At 37.0% G+C, this 15,834-nt stretch overlaps 1 protein-coding gene across 1 annotated transcript in view; it reads right to left on the bottom strand.

Moving 5' to 3' along the window:
* CDKAL1 (CDK5 regulatory subunit associated protein 1-like 1) overlaps positions 1-15,834 on the bottom strand; it is a 436,847-nt gene that overhangs the window by 93,824 nt on the left and 327,189 nt on the right. The window contains exon 12 of the mRNA XM_009326510.1: positions 413-475. Within this exon, the coding sequence (XP_009324785.1) occupies positions 413-475 (63 nt within the window). The remainder of the gene's footprint in view (positions 1-412; positions 476-15,834) is intronic.

Below are 15,834 nucleotides of genomic sequence, written 5' to 3'. Positions count from 1 at the left end.
ATGATGCTTCCAGAATCAACAGATAATTCATTAGTATCATGTATCTCAGGGCCTAATTGACACAACAGGCTAAGCAACATACTCAAGGGTAACACAGTTTCTAAACAGAGAGAAAAAATAGGGAAATCCGATACCACATATGGTCACTTTGCAAGATTTAGTGTCAGTCTATAAATTATACTTCTATGAGGTTAATGTGAGTCATTGGTTTCACAAATCAGAAAATGCAGCTTTTCAAGCTTGGCTTGAAGAAACAAAGAAACATTTATAAGATAGCATAATTTAAGTAACATGAATACCCTAGTGCTTTCAATTTTATCATTTCCTCTCATTTTTGCTTAAAACATGAAACATAGTTATCATGAGTGTTTGGAATCATTCTTACAAATGTAGGTAGTATATTTTTTCTTACCTTATGATCATATGGATTGTACGAATGAAACAGCTGGGACAGATCCTTTGTTCTCTGTTTTTTCTGAAAAGTAATATTAATAAATAAACTGTATTAGAAAAGTTAAAGGAAAAAGAAAGACTACTGATTTAAAAAGCTGTATGCAGGTACAAACACATTCTCTCCCCACTTCGTTAATGGAACTGTAGGTACGAAGAGCAGTGTATGCAGATTAAGGATATTAAATATCACAGGAAATAATTAACATATATATTAACAATGTTAAGAACATATCCTTAATAAATAAGAAACACTAGTCTATGGAACATCAGTGGAATGTGTAAACAATTCATATTTGTTTTAATTTCTGCACAATAAATCATAAATAATATTTTAGAATACAGATAACAAAACTTGAAGATTAGGCTCCAATCTTGCAAAGACTTGTCTACTATTCTAGCACGTACATGCAGTCTTGCTTTATAGCAGATTAGGTTTAAAGGAAGTAAGTTTAAAGAAGAATCATTTATTATTTTTCGATTTCTTTTGATGCTAATACTCTCATTGCCTTGATTGCGGAAAATTAATAGGTGGTATGCCATTTAATGCCAAAGCAAAGGGGAAAAAACTCCTTCTGTGAAGAGTAAAGTTCACAGACAAAACCTGCTTAATCCAGCTTCTACTGAAATCAGTGAAGGAGCTTTCAGTGATTTCAGCAGATGTTAAATAGATTCTCTCATCTGCATCCTATGGAGGAGGGGCCAGGGAGAGGAGAAAAACATCCTTCATCTTTAATGCAGGGATGAGTCACAAATAAGTTCAAAGTTTTATTATGTCAAAATCTACGTTGACTTATGTCATAGCTCAGGAAGGCAGAGCATTGCATGTTGGAAACTGTGTAAAGGGGAGACAACTAGAAGAACTCCTTGCTTGTAGTCTTGTACTGTTGTCTCATTTTAGCCATCATTTCTGTGAAAGTAGTTTTCCAACTAACTCTTAGGATCTGTTCATGTTTCCAGCATGCTAGGAACTATATAGACAGCTGCATGACTGCAGTATTTATTTTAACTTCTGGAAACTGTAGGACAATTTAGTACTTTTTGATTATGCAAAAGGAACTATGTATTTCCGTTCTTCACACGGTTTTTGTTTTCAGTGAAATGTTCAGATGCAACAACTCAGTCATAAAAGCTATAACTTTAGTTACTAGCACAAATTTATGACAGCTGGATACTTCTGAGTCATTAAAGATACCAGATTAATATTACTACTTCTGTGAGGTCCCTACCCATGTTTTAGTTACGACCGCTAAAGAGTCAAGAAAATGATTTTTTTACTTACTGTTCCTCTTCAAACAAGAATGGTAAATTTTGTTTTCAGTATGAGAAGGTTAGTTCTGTCATAGACAATTCTATTCAATTACCATAAGTAATATCTAACAAGACTTGTTTCTCTGAGTTTACTAAGGGGCTTTAAAACTAACAGAAGTGATATTAAAAAAGACATTTCTGTTAGTATAGACTTTCTCAGCAATCAAACATGCCTTTGCCAAAGAAAAGATCTCCCTTAGTAGAGGAACCTTTGCCTTCTAACCCCCATTAATACCTCTTTTATTTCCGACGGGAAAAACCCCACTCAAATGGAAACATCAGGTAGCACAACCCAAATTCCATCACCACCCTATGATGACTTTCTTCCTGGTAGTAGAGTTATACACAGTGAAAGTGCTTAAAATACCATAAAAAGGATTTGGAGAAATGTGATAATAAATTGAAAAGAGATACTGTAATGATTATATAAAAAGGTTGCTTGAAAAACTAATTTAATATAGAATCATGCAAGAAGTAGACAAAAGCATTTTAGTTTGGAATCTGGAGACCTCCACTAAACTTTCTAGGAAAAAAAAACCCACAAAATCCAGAAAAAAGTCTAATTCGTGCTTTTTCTTACCGAAGACTATTTCTCTTGAATCCATTTTGACTGCACACAGAGTGCTTTTGAGGTTGGTTTTTTTTTGCAATAGCTTTAATAACACTCAATAAAATTATATGACAGAAACCCTCCTATCCTTCACCCACAGACTCTGGCCAAAATGCTATTTACACACTCAGCTAGACAAGATGAAGAATGAAGATGGCTTCCCTTACACAACACATTGACATAGTCTTCCACTTTTTGTTATAGGAAATTACAGGTTTTTTCCTGCCTTTCCACAAAAAGTACAAGTTTTGCTTTTTGTACAAAACTAAAATGCTCCTGACTGGGGAAATGCTGGAAATTCATGACACAGAGCACTATGGAATGGAACTTCTGGAGATGCAGATGAAAAAATGCTGCCCCCAGGACGCCCCATATGCTTAGCTGATCTAAATCTAAACAGCGTTTGACTACTTTGTAGGAACTCTGAATACACAGAGACAAAAATGTTTTAAGTACAGAGTTAAGCTTGCTTAGTGATAATCTGTGTCTTTCTAGAACACCGAGTTCAGCTTAGCTCAGATCTCTAAAAACCAGAAATATAAAACATTTCAAAACACAGAAACTAAGAAAAGGACAAGGAATTCATGCTGCTATAATGGTAACCCCTTCAACTCCTACAGCACACATTAGCCACATGGTATTAATAGTAAGTTTTTTACATGAAGAAAAGGCAAGGTTCCCAGCTCACCTGTAAGCAGCGTAAAGCACAGACTAAAGCAGGCCTCTCCATGTCTAGACATGACAGAGGAAAATAAGGAGCCCAAAAGCTCCTTCTCCTTCACTGCCTCCAGTGGACTATTTCAGTCCCTAAATTGCCTATTTACATGCATCTCCCCAGAATTTCTTTCCTTGACGCAGCTTCATACTCCTATTTCTCCTTCCTTGGCTTAGTCCAACATCCCTTTCAAGTACTCTCTTGACCAATATAAAAATATTTTTCTTCCCCCATCTCCCATTCCTTTGTTCTGTACCAATAAAGCTGTCAAAATCACATAGTAAAAAGACGCTCAGAAAACCCTTCTGAACTTAGGCAAATGTACTGTCCCATCATATTGTTCCACGTACAGCAGCAGTATCGCTTTCAAACATCCTCACAGACCTGCATAGGATATATTTAAATCTATTACCTTTCTGAAAAAATTCAAGAGTCTTTCCAAGATCACCATACAAATTAGCACAGGGTATTTCCAAAAGTGAAAAGACCTCTTAGGAGTCTGATAGCAGCATCAGACTTGTAGCTTATTTCTGTACTTCTCTCTGGCTTTCCATATATTGATACAGCCTATGTTCACTGACGACAGAACACTTCCTTAAACCAAGTTACTCTTGGCAGTGGGTTACTTGCAATACTCTTACTCTGTCTGGTTGTATATAATTTTGGTGCAAGAGCATTTGATATGTAACAAGTCAGAGATACACTATTCCTCCACAAACTTTTCCAGTATTCGTTTGCCAACAGGAGAGTCAGAATCACGTATTATTTGAGATAAATATCATATGACTAACAAGACCAGTAAAGTCTCAGTCTGAGAACTGTGCACAATTTCCTACTTGTGCATCGAAGCAAGCAGTGGTGTATGAAGTGGGGATTTTTTTAAGCACTAGTAGCAGGCCATCTGGGGAACCGCAGAGCCATAGCCTATTAATACAGAAGGAAGGGCTTTCCCTGGGCGGGTGCTGCCTCCATCACTGCTGTGTACAACTGTTCACATGTTGGAGTCTGCAGGAGCCCAGCAAGATCCTCCTAAGTTTACAAGAAGCAAGACTCTGGACATAAGGTTCCCTAATATATGTGTGTGTGTGTGCGCGCACTTTACAGGGGCAGAGATTTTGTTAGGTCACAAAATTCTGATGACCCAGTCATGCACTGATTTAAATTTTAAACCCATAGTCCTTAGTTTGTAGCATTTAAAGAAACAAATTTAGGGAGATGAGCTAGATAAAGAGATACATTCAGATACTATGCTAATGTGGGCCACTAAAAATATATGCATATGACTGTGCAAACAGTTTTTCACTTTTCTGTCTCAATAAGTTTTAAAAATGCCACATTATATGGGAGATACAACGGAGACACTTTATTTCTATCTTTAGCTAGAAAAGTATGTGAAAGCCTGATGAGGAATGGATTAAAGTGCTACTGCAGGACTGAGTTAAATACTGTAAAATCATATATATATGTACACATAAGTATGTCAGGATGGAAAGGTTTCCCTAAGTAAAGCAATACTTTTGTAAGTGAATTATTTCAAGCTTGTTACTAAAATACACATAAGTAATTAAGTGCTTCTCAAAAGACAGGTAGTGTTCAACACGCAATTATAAAAATAAGAACCAGAAACCAACATCAACTAATGAAGTTTCTTATGACAACATACATAGACAATGTTAGTAGCGAGGAAACAACACATTACTATAATTTCATTATCCCCCCCCCCGTAAGCATACGTACAAGTAACACATACTTTGCTCTAAATATTTCCTTTCTCTGTCTCTCATTTTCTGGGCCTCAGATTTTTGAGGTCTTATTTTTAACTATGGAGATTTTTTAAAGGGACACTGGTCATCTGAGATGCATATTATATGCTTAAGGTATAGTAACAATAAAGGATCCTTTTAGAACACATCCAGAATTATAAACCAATAAAGCCAAGAGTTAGTGACCTTCTTGGTGTTTTTACTCTTTTTTCTTGTGCACTGGTATTTAGCAATAATGAAACATTTTCTAATGCTTTAAGTGGGCTACACTGTGGATTATTATCCTACTTTTGATCAGGAAAGATCACTCAAAGAACAAATAGGTAGAATGTAAAAAAACAGCCAAACAAAAAAAATCACATACAGGATGATTCTCTAAAACTGTTTAAAATATTTTCTGCACAAGTTAACCAGCATAGAATTTTGTGTTGAATACTTCAGAAAAATAAAGCTGAACTTAATTCCCCCCCCCCCCCAATAATGGTGTGAAAATGGGGTAAAGTTCAGCGTATCCTAACAATACATTTTTATAAACAGAAAATACTTTAGAAAAGTAAGTTTAAAAATGAAATAACCATACCAAATACTAAACATCGTAGGCTCACACATGTATATTGCACTTCTCTGGTGATCCTCTTTTCATACTCAGATGATAATTACCTGTCTTTCAGATGACATTAATGTAGCCTAAAACTTGTTTGTTTTCCTTTCAAGCATGGTATTGTAGGTCTATAATGTTTATTATGAAGGAAAATTACAGTATCACCAAGATATTTTTATTACAGATCACTTAGAAGCAGCTTAAATGGAATATTCTCAGTTTTTCGTCTAGGAATAAAAGGGATAAAATTACTCCCCAATATGAAGGTATCACTGGTTTCCTTTAGACTTGACTTTCAGTTTTAAAACATCTATTTTCACCTTCAAGGTTCTTAATAATTCCAGCCTAATACTGCAACAGATCTGCAGATTCTACCAGTTCCATTGAAGGTGTCAGCCTCAATGTATCGTCGGCAAAGTTCTCCTGCTTTTGCTTTTCTGCTTCCATCATTTAAAATCCCTCCAGTATATGGGGCTGCCTTCAGTAACAGGGATCCATATTTGTTTCCGTTCAAATATTCTTTTCCTTCACGATCGCAGTGAATAGTAACATAGGTCAAGGCAACCAGATGAATGTCTTTATTTCCATTCTCTTCCCTCACCTACCATCTTCTCCTCCATTTCTCTTTTACATACTGCTGATCAGAATTTAAATACCATTTTATTTTGCCACAGGAAACTTATTTAATTTAGAGCTTATAAAGCATCTCACACACCTGAGCATGCTAACAACCAATAGCAACATTGTTTTTCTTTCAAACAAGTCTGGCAAACCACATTACCTGCCTGTGTAGTATCTAATGGATTACGTAATTTAGAGTTAAAACCACATTAAACTTTGTGAGCCAAGGTAGAATTTAACTACAACTTTGACAGACTTCGGGAGAAGAAAGAAGCAGCTTTGCAAGTATTTTCACAGTTTTCTTCCCCAGTATTACCAAAAGCGTGGAGGCTCCAGCGTAACAGATGCTTGCAAGAGCAAAAACCACGAGATTGGAGCTTTCTTTTCCGAAACAGCACGCCTAACGCATTTTGTGTTATGGCATTCTCAAACTTCAGTAACATGCATTTTCTGAGCAATAATGAAGCTGTGTCTTTCTTTTCCCCCATGTTACATCTGTGATCTCAAAACTACAAAGGCCTTGGGTAGGCCTTTAGGTAGAACTCTGTAGTTCCAAACTCCAAACTTTTATAAAAGGGAATGGAGTTGGGAGCACCCTATCTAAAGACACCAACTGGCCTAACTTTAATCTCCAAAGACTTACTCGGCAAAACACCGGAGAGAGATGTAGCAACTACTCCAACCAAGGTACACTTAAAACCCTCGCTTGGAGATTCAATCCATAAAGCCTTAAATCTATGTACCTATAACCACAATACAGATATGAGCCAAGCCACTGAAACTGCCACTTTATCAAAGTTTACAGATTGCTTTTTGTTCTGCAAAACAGTTCTTAAAAAAGTGATCAGAAACCAGTGAACCGTTCTCTTTGACCTTGAGTTATTCAGTGCATCACCCTCTTAGAAATTATTCTGAAAAAAAAATGCTGTGCCCCAGCCAGATTTCTTGATAAAATCATAACTGGTGTTCATTATGTTCTTGTGTCCATGCCCTGCAAGGTCTGAAAGGGCAGAAGTGACAATACAGGCTTGACAAGTTTTCTACTTCCTATAGCTAACTCACTTCTACTGATACTATTCCTGTCTTTCTGATCACATCTATAACGAAGCACACAAAATCATTTGGCGACTAGCTAGTCTTTTTGACCTAATCTACCTGAATTACTATGTTAAAATAGACTCACTGTTCTACTTTAACTATTGATACATGTGCATTTCATTATTTAGCTTGGTTTAAGAAATTACTTTCTAATAATTTTTGATGCACACATGGAAAAAGTCACTTAGTGTACAATGTGTTATATTCAGCAGTTTACCTCAATGTTCCAGGATTGTTGACATTTTTTCCAACTCCAATTAACAGAATTATACATTCATAATTCATATTTTGTATACTCTTTAGTCTTTTGTATACTCGGTGATTCTTTCTAAAAAATTTAGAGCGAAGTTTTATGAGCCCATGCAATGTGTTTTTTGTCTAAAAGAGGAAAATATATAAGACTTTATGCACCTAGAAGATGATCGCAAACATTAAAGTGATCCTGTCTTCAGGATTATGGCAACACAAATAGTCATGGTTTAGTCTATTTTACATTTTAAGTAGAGACTCTAATTTATGGAAAAATACAAACATTTTCAAAAAACAGCATAGGATCTTCATAAGATCATCTGTCAACCTATTTGAAAGTAATTTCTTGAAGGATCCATTTTCAGTTAAACTACGGGCATTGCAATTTCTTCCTTCTTACCTCCCATATAATTTCAGCTATGTAATACAGACTCTTCAAACTCACGTATTTTACAAATATTACCGAATTCTATTCCTTCTGGTACGTTTGAGTTCTTTAATTTAGTTTAGGATTAATGTTTGTTATTCCTGTCATTTTTCATAACAAAATCTCCGCCTTAGCAGAGGATAAATTATGCAAAATTTATTCTGAAGACTTTGACAAAGAAATCCTTAATTTCAAAAAAGGCCTTCAACACTCGTTCATCTTGAGGATCCTTAAATTGGGTATAGTTTGTAAATGCTGTGTCTCACTTCTGGTAGATTTTTATGTCTGAAATTCATACTGAAATTTCATAATCTATATGCGGTGAGTATTTTGTAAGGATGCCACTGTAACTGATTAGGAAGACTGTTTAGCTCAAAAAGATTTTGTAGAACAAAAGTATCCAACACAAACTTGGCCTGGGGTATCAGCCAAATTTCAAATTAGAAATAAAGTGATTGGTCACGAGGGACAGACTGATTTTGAATATATATAGTTATTGCGCCTAGTTATGCAATAATATAAACCAGAATGAACTGCAAACTACATTTTAGTACTGAAATGTGATTTTTATATATATGTTAAGCCCAAGACATATATGGCCCTACACATCAACCCAGGACTGACCTGTCTGCAGTGCACTCTTTTCCTTTTTATAATCTGTTGAGCTATCTGTGTGCTCTATTGCACAACAGCAGCCTTGAAAGCACCAGGTTTTCCAGCATCTCAGAAAGAACAAAAAGAGCAGAAGTGCTCCAGAAGGTACAGTGTGGTAGAGTGAGCGGTAAACAGCGCTTGCTGTGTGGGAGAGACCACTCGTGTACCCACAACACACAAATTCACTAGACACACAAAAACTGCCCTCACTGTTTTACCCTAATTTATTATTCAGTCCTCCACCCTACTTCCAGTTTTTCAGCAATTCCAAGTTCCACATGGATTTTTAGCACAGTGACCGGAGGTGCAGGCACAGCAATGAAAACAGCGGCAGATACGAGTTCCAAAGCACTCAGTGACCTGATTGACTGTGATGGCTTTCAAGGAGTGTGCTCGGATTATCAAAGACAGATGAAGTTCAGGGAAGGGTCACCAAGAACCTACCTCAGGATATTTCAATGTTCTTTTCTTCCAAAGCACAATTTATGGGCCATCATAAATGTCACATGATTTGCAAATGATGGACAAGCTTAGTTACCTCCATGATACAAAAAAAATTAATGAAATCAAATGCACATTAAAAAACTTCAAAGGCAAACTGCGGGTTTAAAAAAGAGAATTATATTGGTAAGTCTGTAGTGTTTTTTAAAAAAGAAATAAATTCTAAACCGGACTTACAGAACTGGCAAATTCTGTTCCTGGAGTCTAAAATAACAGTTACAGATAGCACAAAACTAATACACTCAACGAGAGCCTATTTATGCTAGGCAACAAAGATAGTAAAGTAGTCAAGCTTAAACGATTTCAGTAACATAATTAATATCAGACCTGGATAGGTTCTCAATTTGCTATCTGTGTTAAGTCACAAACTATTAAATCTAAACCATGTTCTCATTTGAGGAAGTCCAGAATTGCCAGAGCCAAGAGGTTTGTTTTGTTGTTTTTTTTTGTTTTTTTTTTTTTTAACTAAGATTTTTCTGTTCTGCTGCATACATCCAATTTCAAGGATTAGGTTATGGGCAATACTCCCTTATGTCTGCAACTGCTGGCGCTGTTTCCAGCTCTGAGCAGACTGGTTCATAAAGTATATTAAAATTCTGAATTAAAAAAGAGAAAAGTTTCCAGTATTACAGAAGTTACCTAACTGTAATTCAAATAAAAGTTAAAAAGACACAGTTAAAACTTCTTCCATGGTTCTTCCACTTCATTATGAGCCAATGAAGAGGACAGAAGGACAAAGAATACATAAACGTAACATCCAGTTGCTACAGAGGTCCCTTCTGTATGAGCTTCTGTGAATGGATTTTATAGGCATCTATGGATTTGGATGGAGTTGTAACAGAAAACAGCAGGCCAAAGACGGTAACATTACCTGCTGAAAATGTAGCATATGAAAATTTTCCAAGGACTAAGAAGCTCTGAAGACTAGTACTCATGCTGAATGTGCAATAACGAGCAAACTTCAGGACACCAACAGCCTGTTCAATCTGCCCAAGGCCAGCATGATCAACAACAAAGAGACCCGGATCACATCCAAGAGGGTAGTGACTCCTACATGCAGATGAAGACTGCAGGATTACATTTATATCTAAAAGAACAAAGATCCCTCTGAGGGACTTTCCAAACACCCACCTCGAAGCCACAGGTTGACCCTCCACATCTGAGCACACAGCTGGGGCTGGCCTCCTAGCTGCTGCTCCACAGGTAACCACAGGTGAGCACGCGAGTGCATGCCAGTGACTAAATGAATGCATTGTGCAAATAGTTACCTGCTTTTAACAAAAATGGCTTGGTTCTACTAATAACAACAGCTTAATGAGTAAAAAGTGTTTGAAGAAATTTTGTTTCTCTCTCTGCCTCACTTCAATCCCCTATCAGGGAAGAGGGAATTTACAAAACAGCCCTTAAACCTCCTGTAACACTCTAACTTGAAGACTCAGATCAGAGTACATAATTCATAATCACTGGTAAAGGAAAAAGATGCACAATTTTCAGCTATTATTGCCCTCATGACATCTGTTTTACTGATTCAATCTTTGTAATTAATGGCAGAGGCTTCCAATATACTCCATGTATGTGCGTATTCATGCAGTTTGTAGTGTGATTTCAATGTAAAAGAAGTAAAATAAATTTATGCATTGAGTTTATCCTGATGCCATTTTATATAAACTTCTTTTCAAAGAACAATGTTATAATCTTGAAAATTTCAATTAACTAAGTTTAGGTAGGAAATACAGAAGAATTATATACTCTTCTGCATTTTTATAAGCAATTGCAATGGATGCTAAGCCATAAAAGCCTACAAAAAAAGAAAAGACTCTGTGATACCACGAAACTTGTTTCACTAAACTACATTTCCATTTTTTGACTTTTGCATTTTTCTGAGAAAAAGATTTATAGTGAAAGGAGAAATTTACCCGAGATGCTGATCACATATATATTTATAGTGGAGGTAAAAATTGTTTTCTCCCTGAAGATCAAAGACTATTTCACCTTATCTGTAGAGAGTACCTTCCTTCCCTTCTATTCAGCGCAGGAGTATGTGTTGTATACAAAAGTCCTGATGCTATTTCAGCTTCCTTGCAACTAAAATCTCAGAATTCCATCAGGACTTCCAGACAGACTCACAGGGGAAGGAGGATGGGTAATGAATGCTCATGGCCATTACAAATCTTACAGGACTACAATTTCCTAAAAGTAATTTTTTTAGATTGGACAGTCAACTTATGGACTGTACATGGCTACAAGTATGAACCCACAAAGTTATACCATGTTAGTGGTGGTTTCAGAATCCTTGCAGATTTTGTAACTATTTCTGGCTTGACAGTGAAGCTTAGAAGGAACTCTGCCTCTTCCTCCACGTGTATATTCTCCACATTTTGTTTTCCGGTGCCCTTTAATTCTTTTTCTTAACAACATGGCCTAGATTGAACCCATAGCTGTACATTTACTTTAAGATGCTCAAATTTTCAAACTGAATTTGTATAAAGTTTGAGGAAACTGTTGGTAATTTTAATTCCAATCAGTTTCTTCTGTAAAAACAAAGCAAAATTCAAAAAAGTGGAACACCAACTTGGTTTCCCAAGTGGATTTCCAGTCTAGCTTTGAATTTTGACTTGCTTTCTCAAGCAAGACAGTCGTGCTCCTTGAAAGCATAAGAATTCTATTCTACCAGGTGCCTGAAGAACACCAGTGTAAGATTTAAGAGCCACAGCTCCTGGCTAGCATCAAAATATTCTTGTCCTTTCTGAGAGGTCTGACTCTGCACAGCCCAGCTGTGACTGTATAATTTAACTCATTCCCCAGATTCAGCTATGAACTGAATTTTCAGCAGCGCCATAGGCAGATCATTTATAGCTTTCCAAAAGGGTACAACCCACTTTAAAACCTACTGGCTCAACTGTCTCCCACAATAACAAAAACAGATTTTCATTTCAGCACCTGGTCAAATAACTTAAAGTGGTTTGAACTGGAGCTGAATCTAGCTCTAAAATAAAAATGTCTTTAAACTTTTGTAAAATTCTATTTAGTAGCTTTGTCTAACGACAAAAACCTATTCACAGGTAATTACCTTCCTTTGAATTCATCACACAAACCCACAGTTCTGGCTGCACACTGAATGATGAGCACTTTGGTAGATTTGAAGATACAGCATAAAAGAAGTCAAACATTTTGACCATCTTTAAAACAGGGAAAAAGGAGGAACCAGGCTTTCATAGATCAGTCAGTTTATACAGTTTGTGGAAAAATAGGGAGGAAAATATGCAAAACTATTTGTAAGCATCCAGAAAGTAACACAAAGAGCCAACACTGATTTGCCAGTAACCAACAGCTATATCAATCAAAATGAATCCCACCAGAGAATAACTGGCCTTGTAGATAAGAGAAAGCATAGCTATCTTGATAGTTTGTAAGGCTTTCTGCAGTACCTCACATGTTGTTCTCATAAAAAACGTTAGGAAACATGGTGTAAAAAAAACCTACCAGACAGCAAGTGCAAAACTTGCTGGAAAATGTTAACTTGGAATACTTCAATAGTTCACTGACAAATACGAAGGATTATATATTGATTTTTCCTTCATGGTCTGCCTCCTCCTCCAGCTTTCACATTTTTATCTCTCTGTTCCCAAACTTGCCGTAAAAGTCTTCACTCAGGTCTTTATTCTGGCAGAGTAGCAAGCAATAAATAAGTGTACTGCTGAGAAAACAAAGTGTAGTACAGAGGTTCAGCACAGCAGTCAGACTCAGTCATTAATCAGTCTTGGCTTCTCTTACACATAAAGCACATTCTGCACGTTACACCATGCATTATTGCATGTGTTGGGGGTGTGTGTGTGTGTCAGGGGCCAAGCATCTTTGATACACCAGAAGCAGTTATCACAGCTGCATCTAACTCCTGGGGCATGTAATGACATTTAGTCACAGCACTTAACACGGGAGCTCAAAGGCAGTGATGGTAGACCAGAGTAGCAGTACTGTTGAATAAGTAGCATTGTTCCTTTTCCTACTCACTTTTCTTTCCTTTTCTCCCACCTCCTGATCTTCCCAGCTCTCTTTCTTAATTTCAGAAGCAGAATATCCCTACGTATTCCCATTGTATGGTCTTTGGATTGGCCACCATTAAGCTAAGGCAAGAAGTATTACTGATTCTGCTATGCCTGTGAGTATTAGAAACAAGGGAGATGGTCCCTTCCTTTCTGGGCATTTGAATCACATTAACTAATCAACACCATCCGAAGTTCCGCTCTCTCACCTGCAAGTGCTTAACAGTACAATTGGTTCTCTCACATATCACAGAGTACATGAAACTCCATCTTCTGAATCCATCCCAGAGAGCAGATGAATTCTTTCCTTGCCCTAGCTCCGACCCTGGCTTCCCTAGGCACACTGTGCCACATCACTATCCACTAATTCCTGAAACACATGCTCAAAGGCAAGAGCAGCCCTCAATTGTCATCTCTCCTTATCATCTGCTCAACGGGGAGCTTACTAGCCTTTTCTTTGATGGTACAACTGCAAGGTTCAGCTGTGCTCCCTTTCCTTTAGAGTTGTGAACAGAGCAAAAGGTGTCCCTTGCACAAGCAATGCTATTCCAGTTGCTGTCATGCTGGTTGGAGTGCCTTGCAGAATTTTAATCGGTGAAGAGAGATATGGGGTATCTGCAGCCACTCAGTCATGAAAGGGTGTCAGGAAACTTCTTGGAGACCTCTTAGAGGGAAGCAAAAGCAAAACAGTCTAAGAAAACTAAGTAGCCATCATAGAATAAAGGCATAAAATACAAGATGGTTGGTTTGCTGCCACAGAAATGGTCAAGCACAACTTGTCTGGCAGACAACACTGAGAAGGTGCATATGGCATTACGCTATCCTTATAGAAAAAAGTCTCCTAGCACATTGTGCACTGCTCTTACAATTGGTAAATACAGTGACAGATCTACGTGATGGTTTGATTAAATGGAGTGGGATACAATGTCTGATCATAGATTATTTTTTTTTCCCTAGTAATGTTGGGTATATTTAACAGATAAAATGCCCAGTATATAGATGGATGAGGTTTTAGATTCAAGAGGAGTCTTGCCTGGACACAATATTTGAGGGCGGATGGATGGCAGAGGGGCAAACCACCTGCAGCGTGGTTGGATGGACAAGGCACGTCCCTACAGAGGAGAAACAGAATATAGGCCTGGCTACCCTTGAACCAAAAGCAACTGCTAGCCTAGGTTAAGTACTGCTTGGGATGAAGGCTGCTGAAAACTGAGCTTTTGGAGACTGGGTAGACACTTTCAGATGTGAGACAAGGTCTCACATCTTTGTCCACCATGGACATGGCATGCCCACGATTCCCTTCATGTACTGGAAGACTTTAACTATACACCATAAGAGAAAATATCCTGTACCTACCTCTATTTCTGAAGCAAATGATTTTTGAGTATTGAAATAGTAGTTCAGTTATGAAGTTTGTAACTTGGTTATTCACCTCAGTATAGTAAGCACAGTGCTTAATACAACTAATACAGAGAGAAAAATTTAAGGAGACACTATTCAGAGGAATTAAAGGAAAGGTTCAGTAGTTGACTGACATAAAATTTTCTAGCTGGGAGCAAGATGATTATTTGATGATATATAGAAAGAGAGAAGGAAAGAGAATATAAGAGAAAGTGAATATATAGTCTTTTATGTAGACATCACAATGATTTTTTTGAAAAACTAGTAATTACACTAATAATTGAAACTGAATTGCTTACACTATTGAAAATACATATAGAAAGACTGGAATGCACACTGCTGTTGAGGGTAGTGTAATCATGAAGCTGCAGTCACATAACTGCTCTCAAAACAGCTGGCACCTACTATTCTCAGCAGAGATGAACCTAATTGTACCTTACTATGATACCTATTTTCAAAATGGCTATTTCCTCACGTTGTTTCCATGTGATGGAAATCAAGCTGATCCTGAGATGATGATGTCCCCTAATGCTTTCAGAAATTGTGATGGATCAAATCTCAAGGACAGAGAGAGAAATCTCCTTGCAAGAGCCCAGACAAGTAACAGCTACCTTGAAAATATAAAGGCTGGAGAAATTAAAATTATCAAGAATATAAGGTGTTACAGATCCTTAATTTTAGAGAAAAAGAGTAATTTTTACACTTAGAATTAAAGCATCCTGATCCTTTGCAATGCCGCTAAATATAAAATCCCTATCAGACACATCTAAATCATGTTCTCTTACATTGCTTATTAAAATATTTATCTGACTAGAATCTGTAATTTGAGTTACGCAACTATCAGCACTATCACTTTTACGATTGAATGCAATAAGGAAATGGAGAAATACAGATCCAAACCAACAACAATAATCTACAAAATAGCATTTCACAGTTAACACACTTCAGAGTGAGAATCTTCTAGACAGCCCACTGAAGATAACAAGCATCCAGACTAATCTCTGAAACAATGCATTTAGCAGTAGCTGGATAAAATGGGGGTAAAAGCCAAGAAAAACAGAATTTTGCGGTAGCATTTAAGTTCTGAACAAAATCTTGACTCATTTTTCATGTATATGACTCAGCATCACTGCAATTGCTTATAAAAAAAAATCATGTTTAGTTTTGCTTAACCGTGCTCTAACTTTTCTCTAAACTGGAGACAGCATTTATGGTAAGCATAATCTAATTGATGGTTATGAAATGATGAAACCATTTAGACAGATGTCTGATTCTCCATGGACATTTTTTCTCCAGGAGAAACAAGAAAGGCCTGCAGCCTTAACTGTCTTTTCTGAATTTATGGTGGCAGATCTGTCCATCTGGATTAGTGTCATCTGCCCTTTTAGAA

The sequence above is a fragment of the Pygoscelis adeliae genome, unplaced genomic scaffold (assembly GCF_000699105.1).
Source record: "Pygoscelis adeliae isolate BGI_AS28 unplaced genomic scaffold, ASM69910v1 Scaffold186, whole genome shotgun sequence".
Classification (NCBI taxonomy): domain Eukaryota; kingdom Metazoa; phylum Chordata; class Aves; order Sphenisciformes; family Spheniscidae; genus Pygoscelis; species Pygoscelis adeliae.
This window is presented reverse-complemented; position numbering and strand designations above follow the sequence as displayed.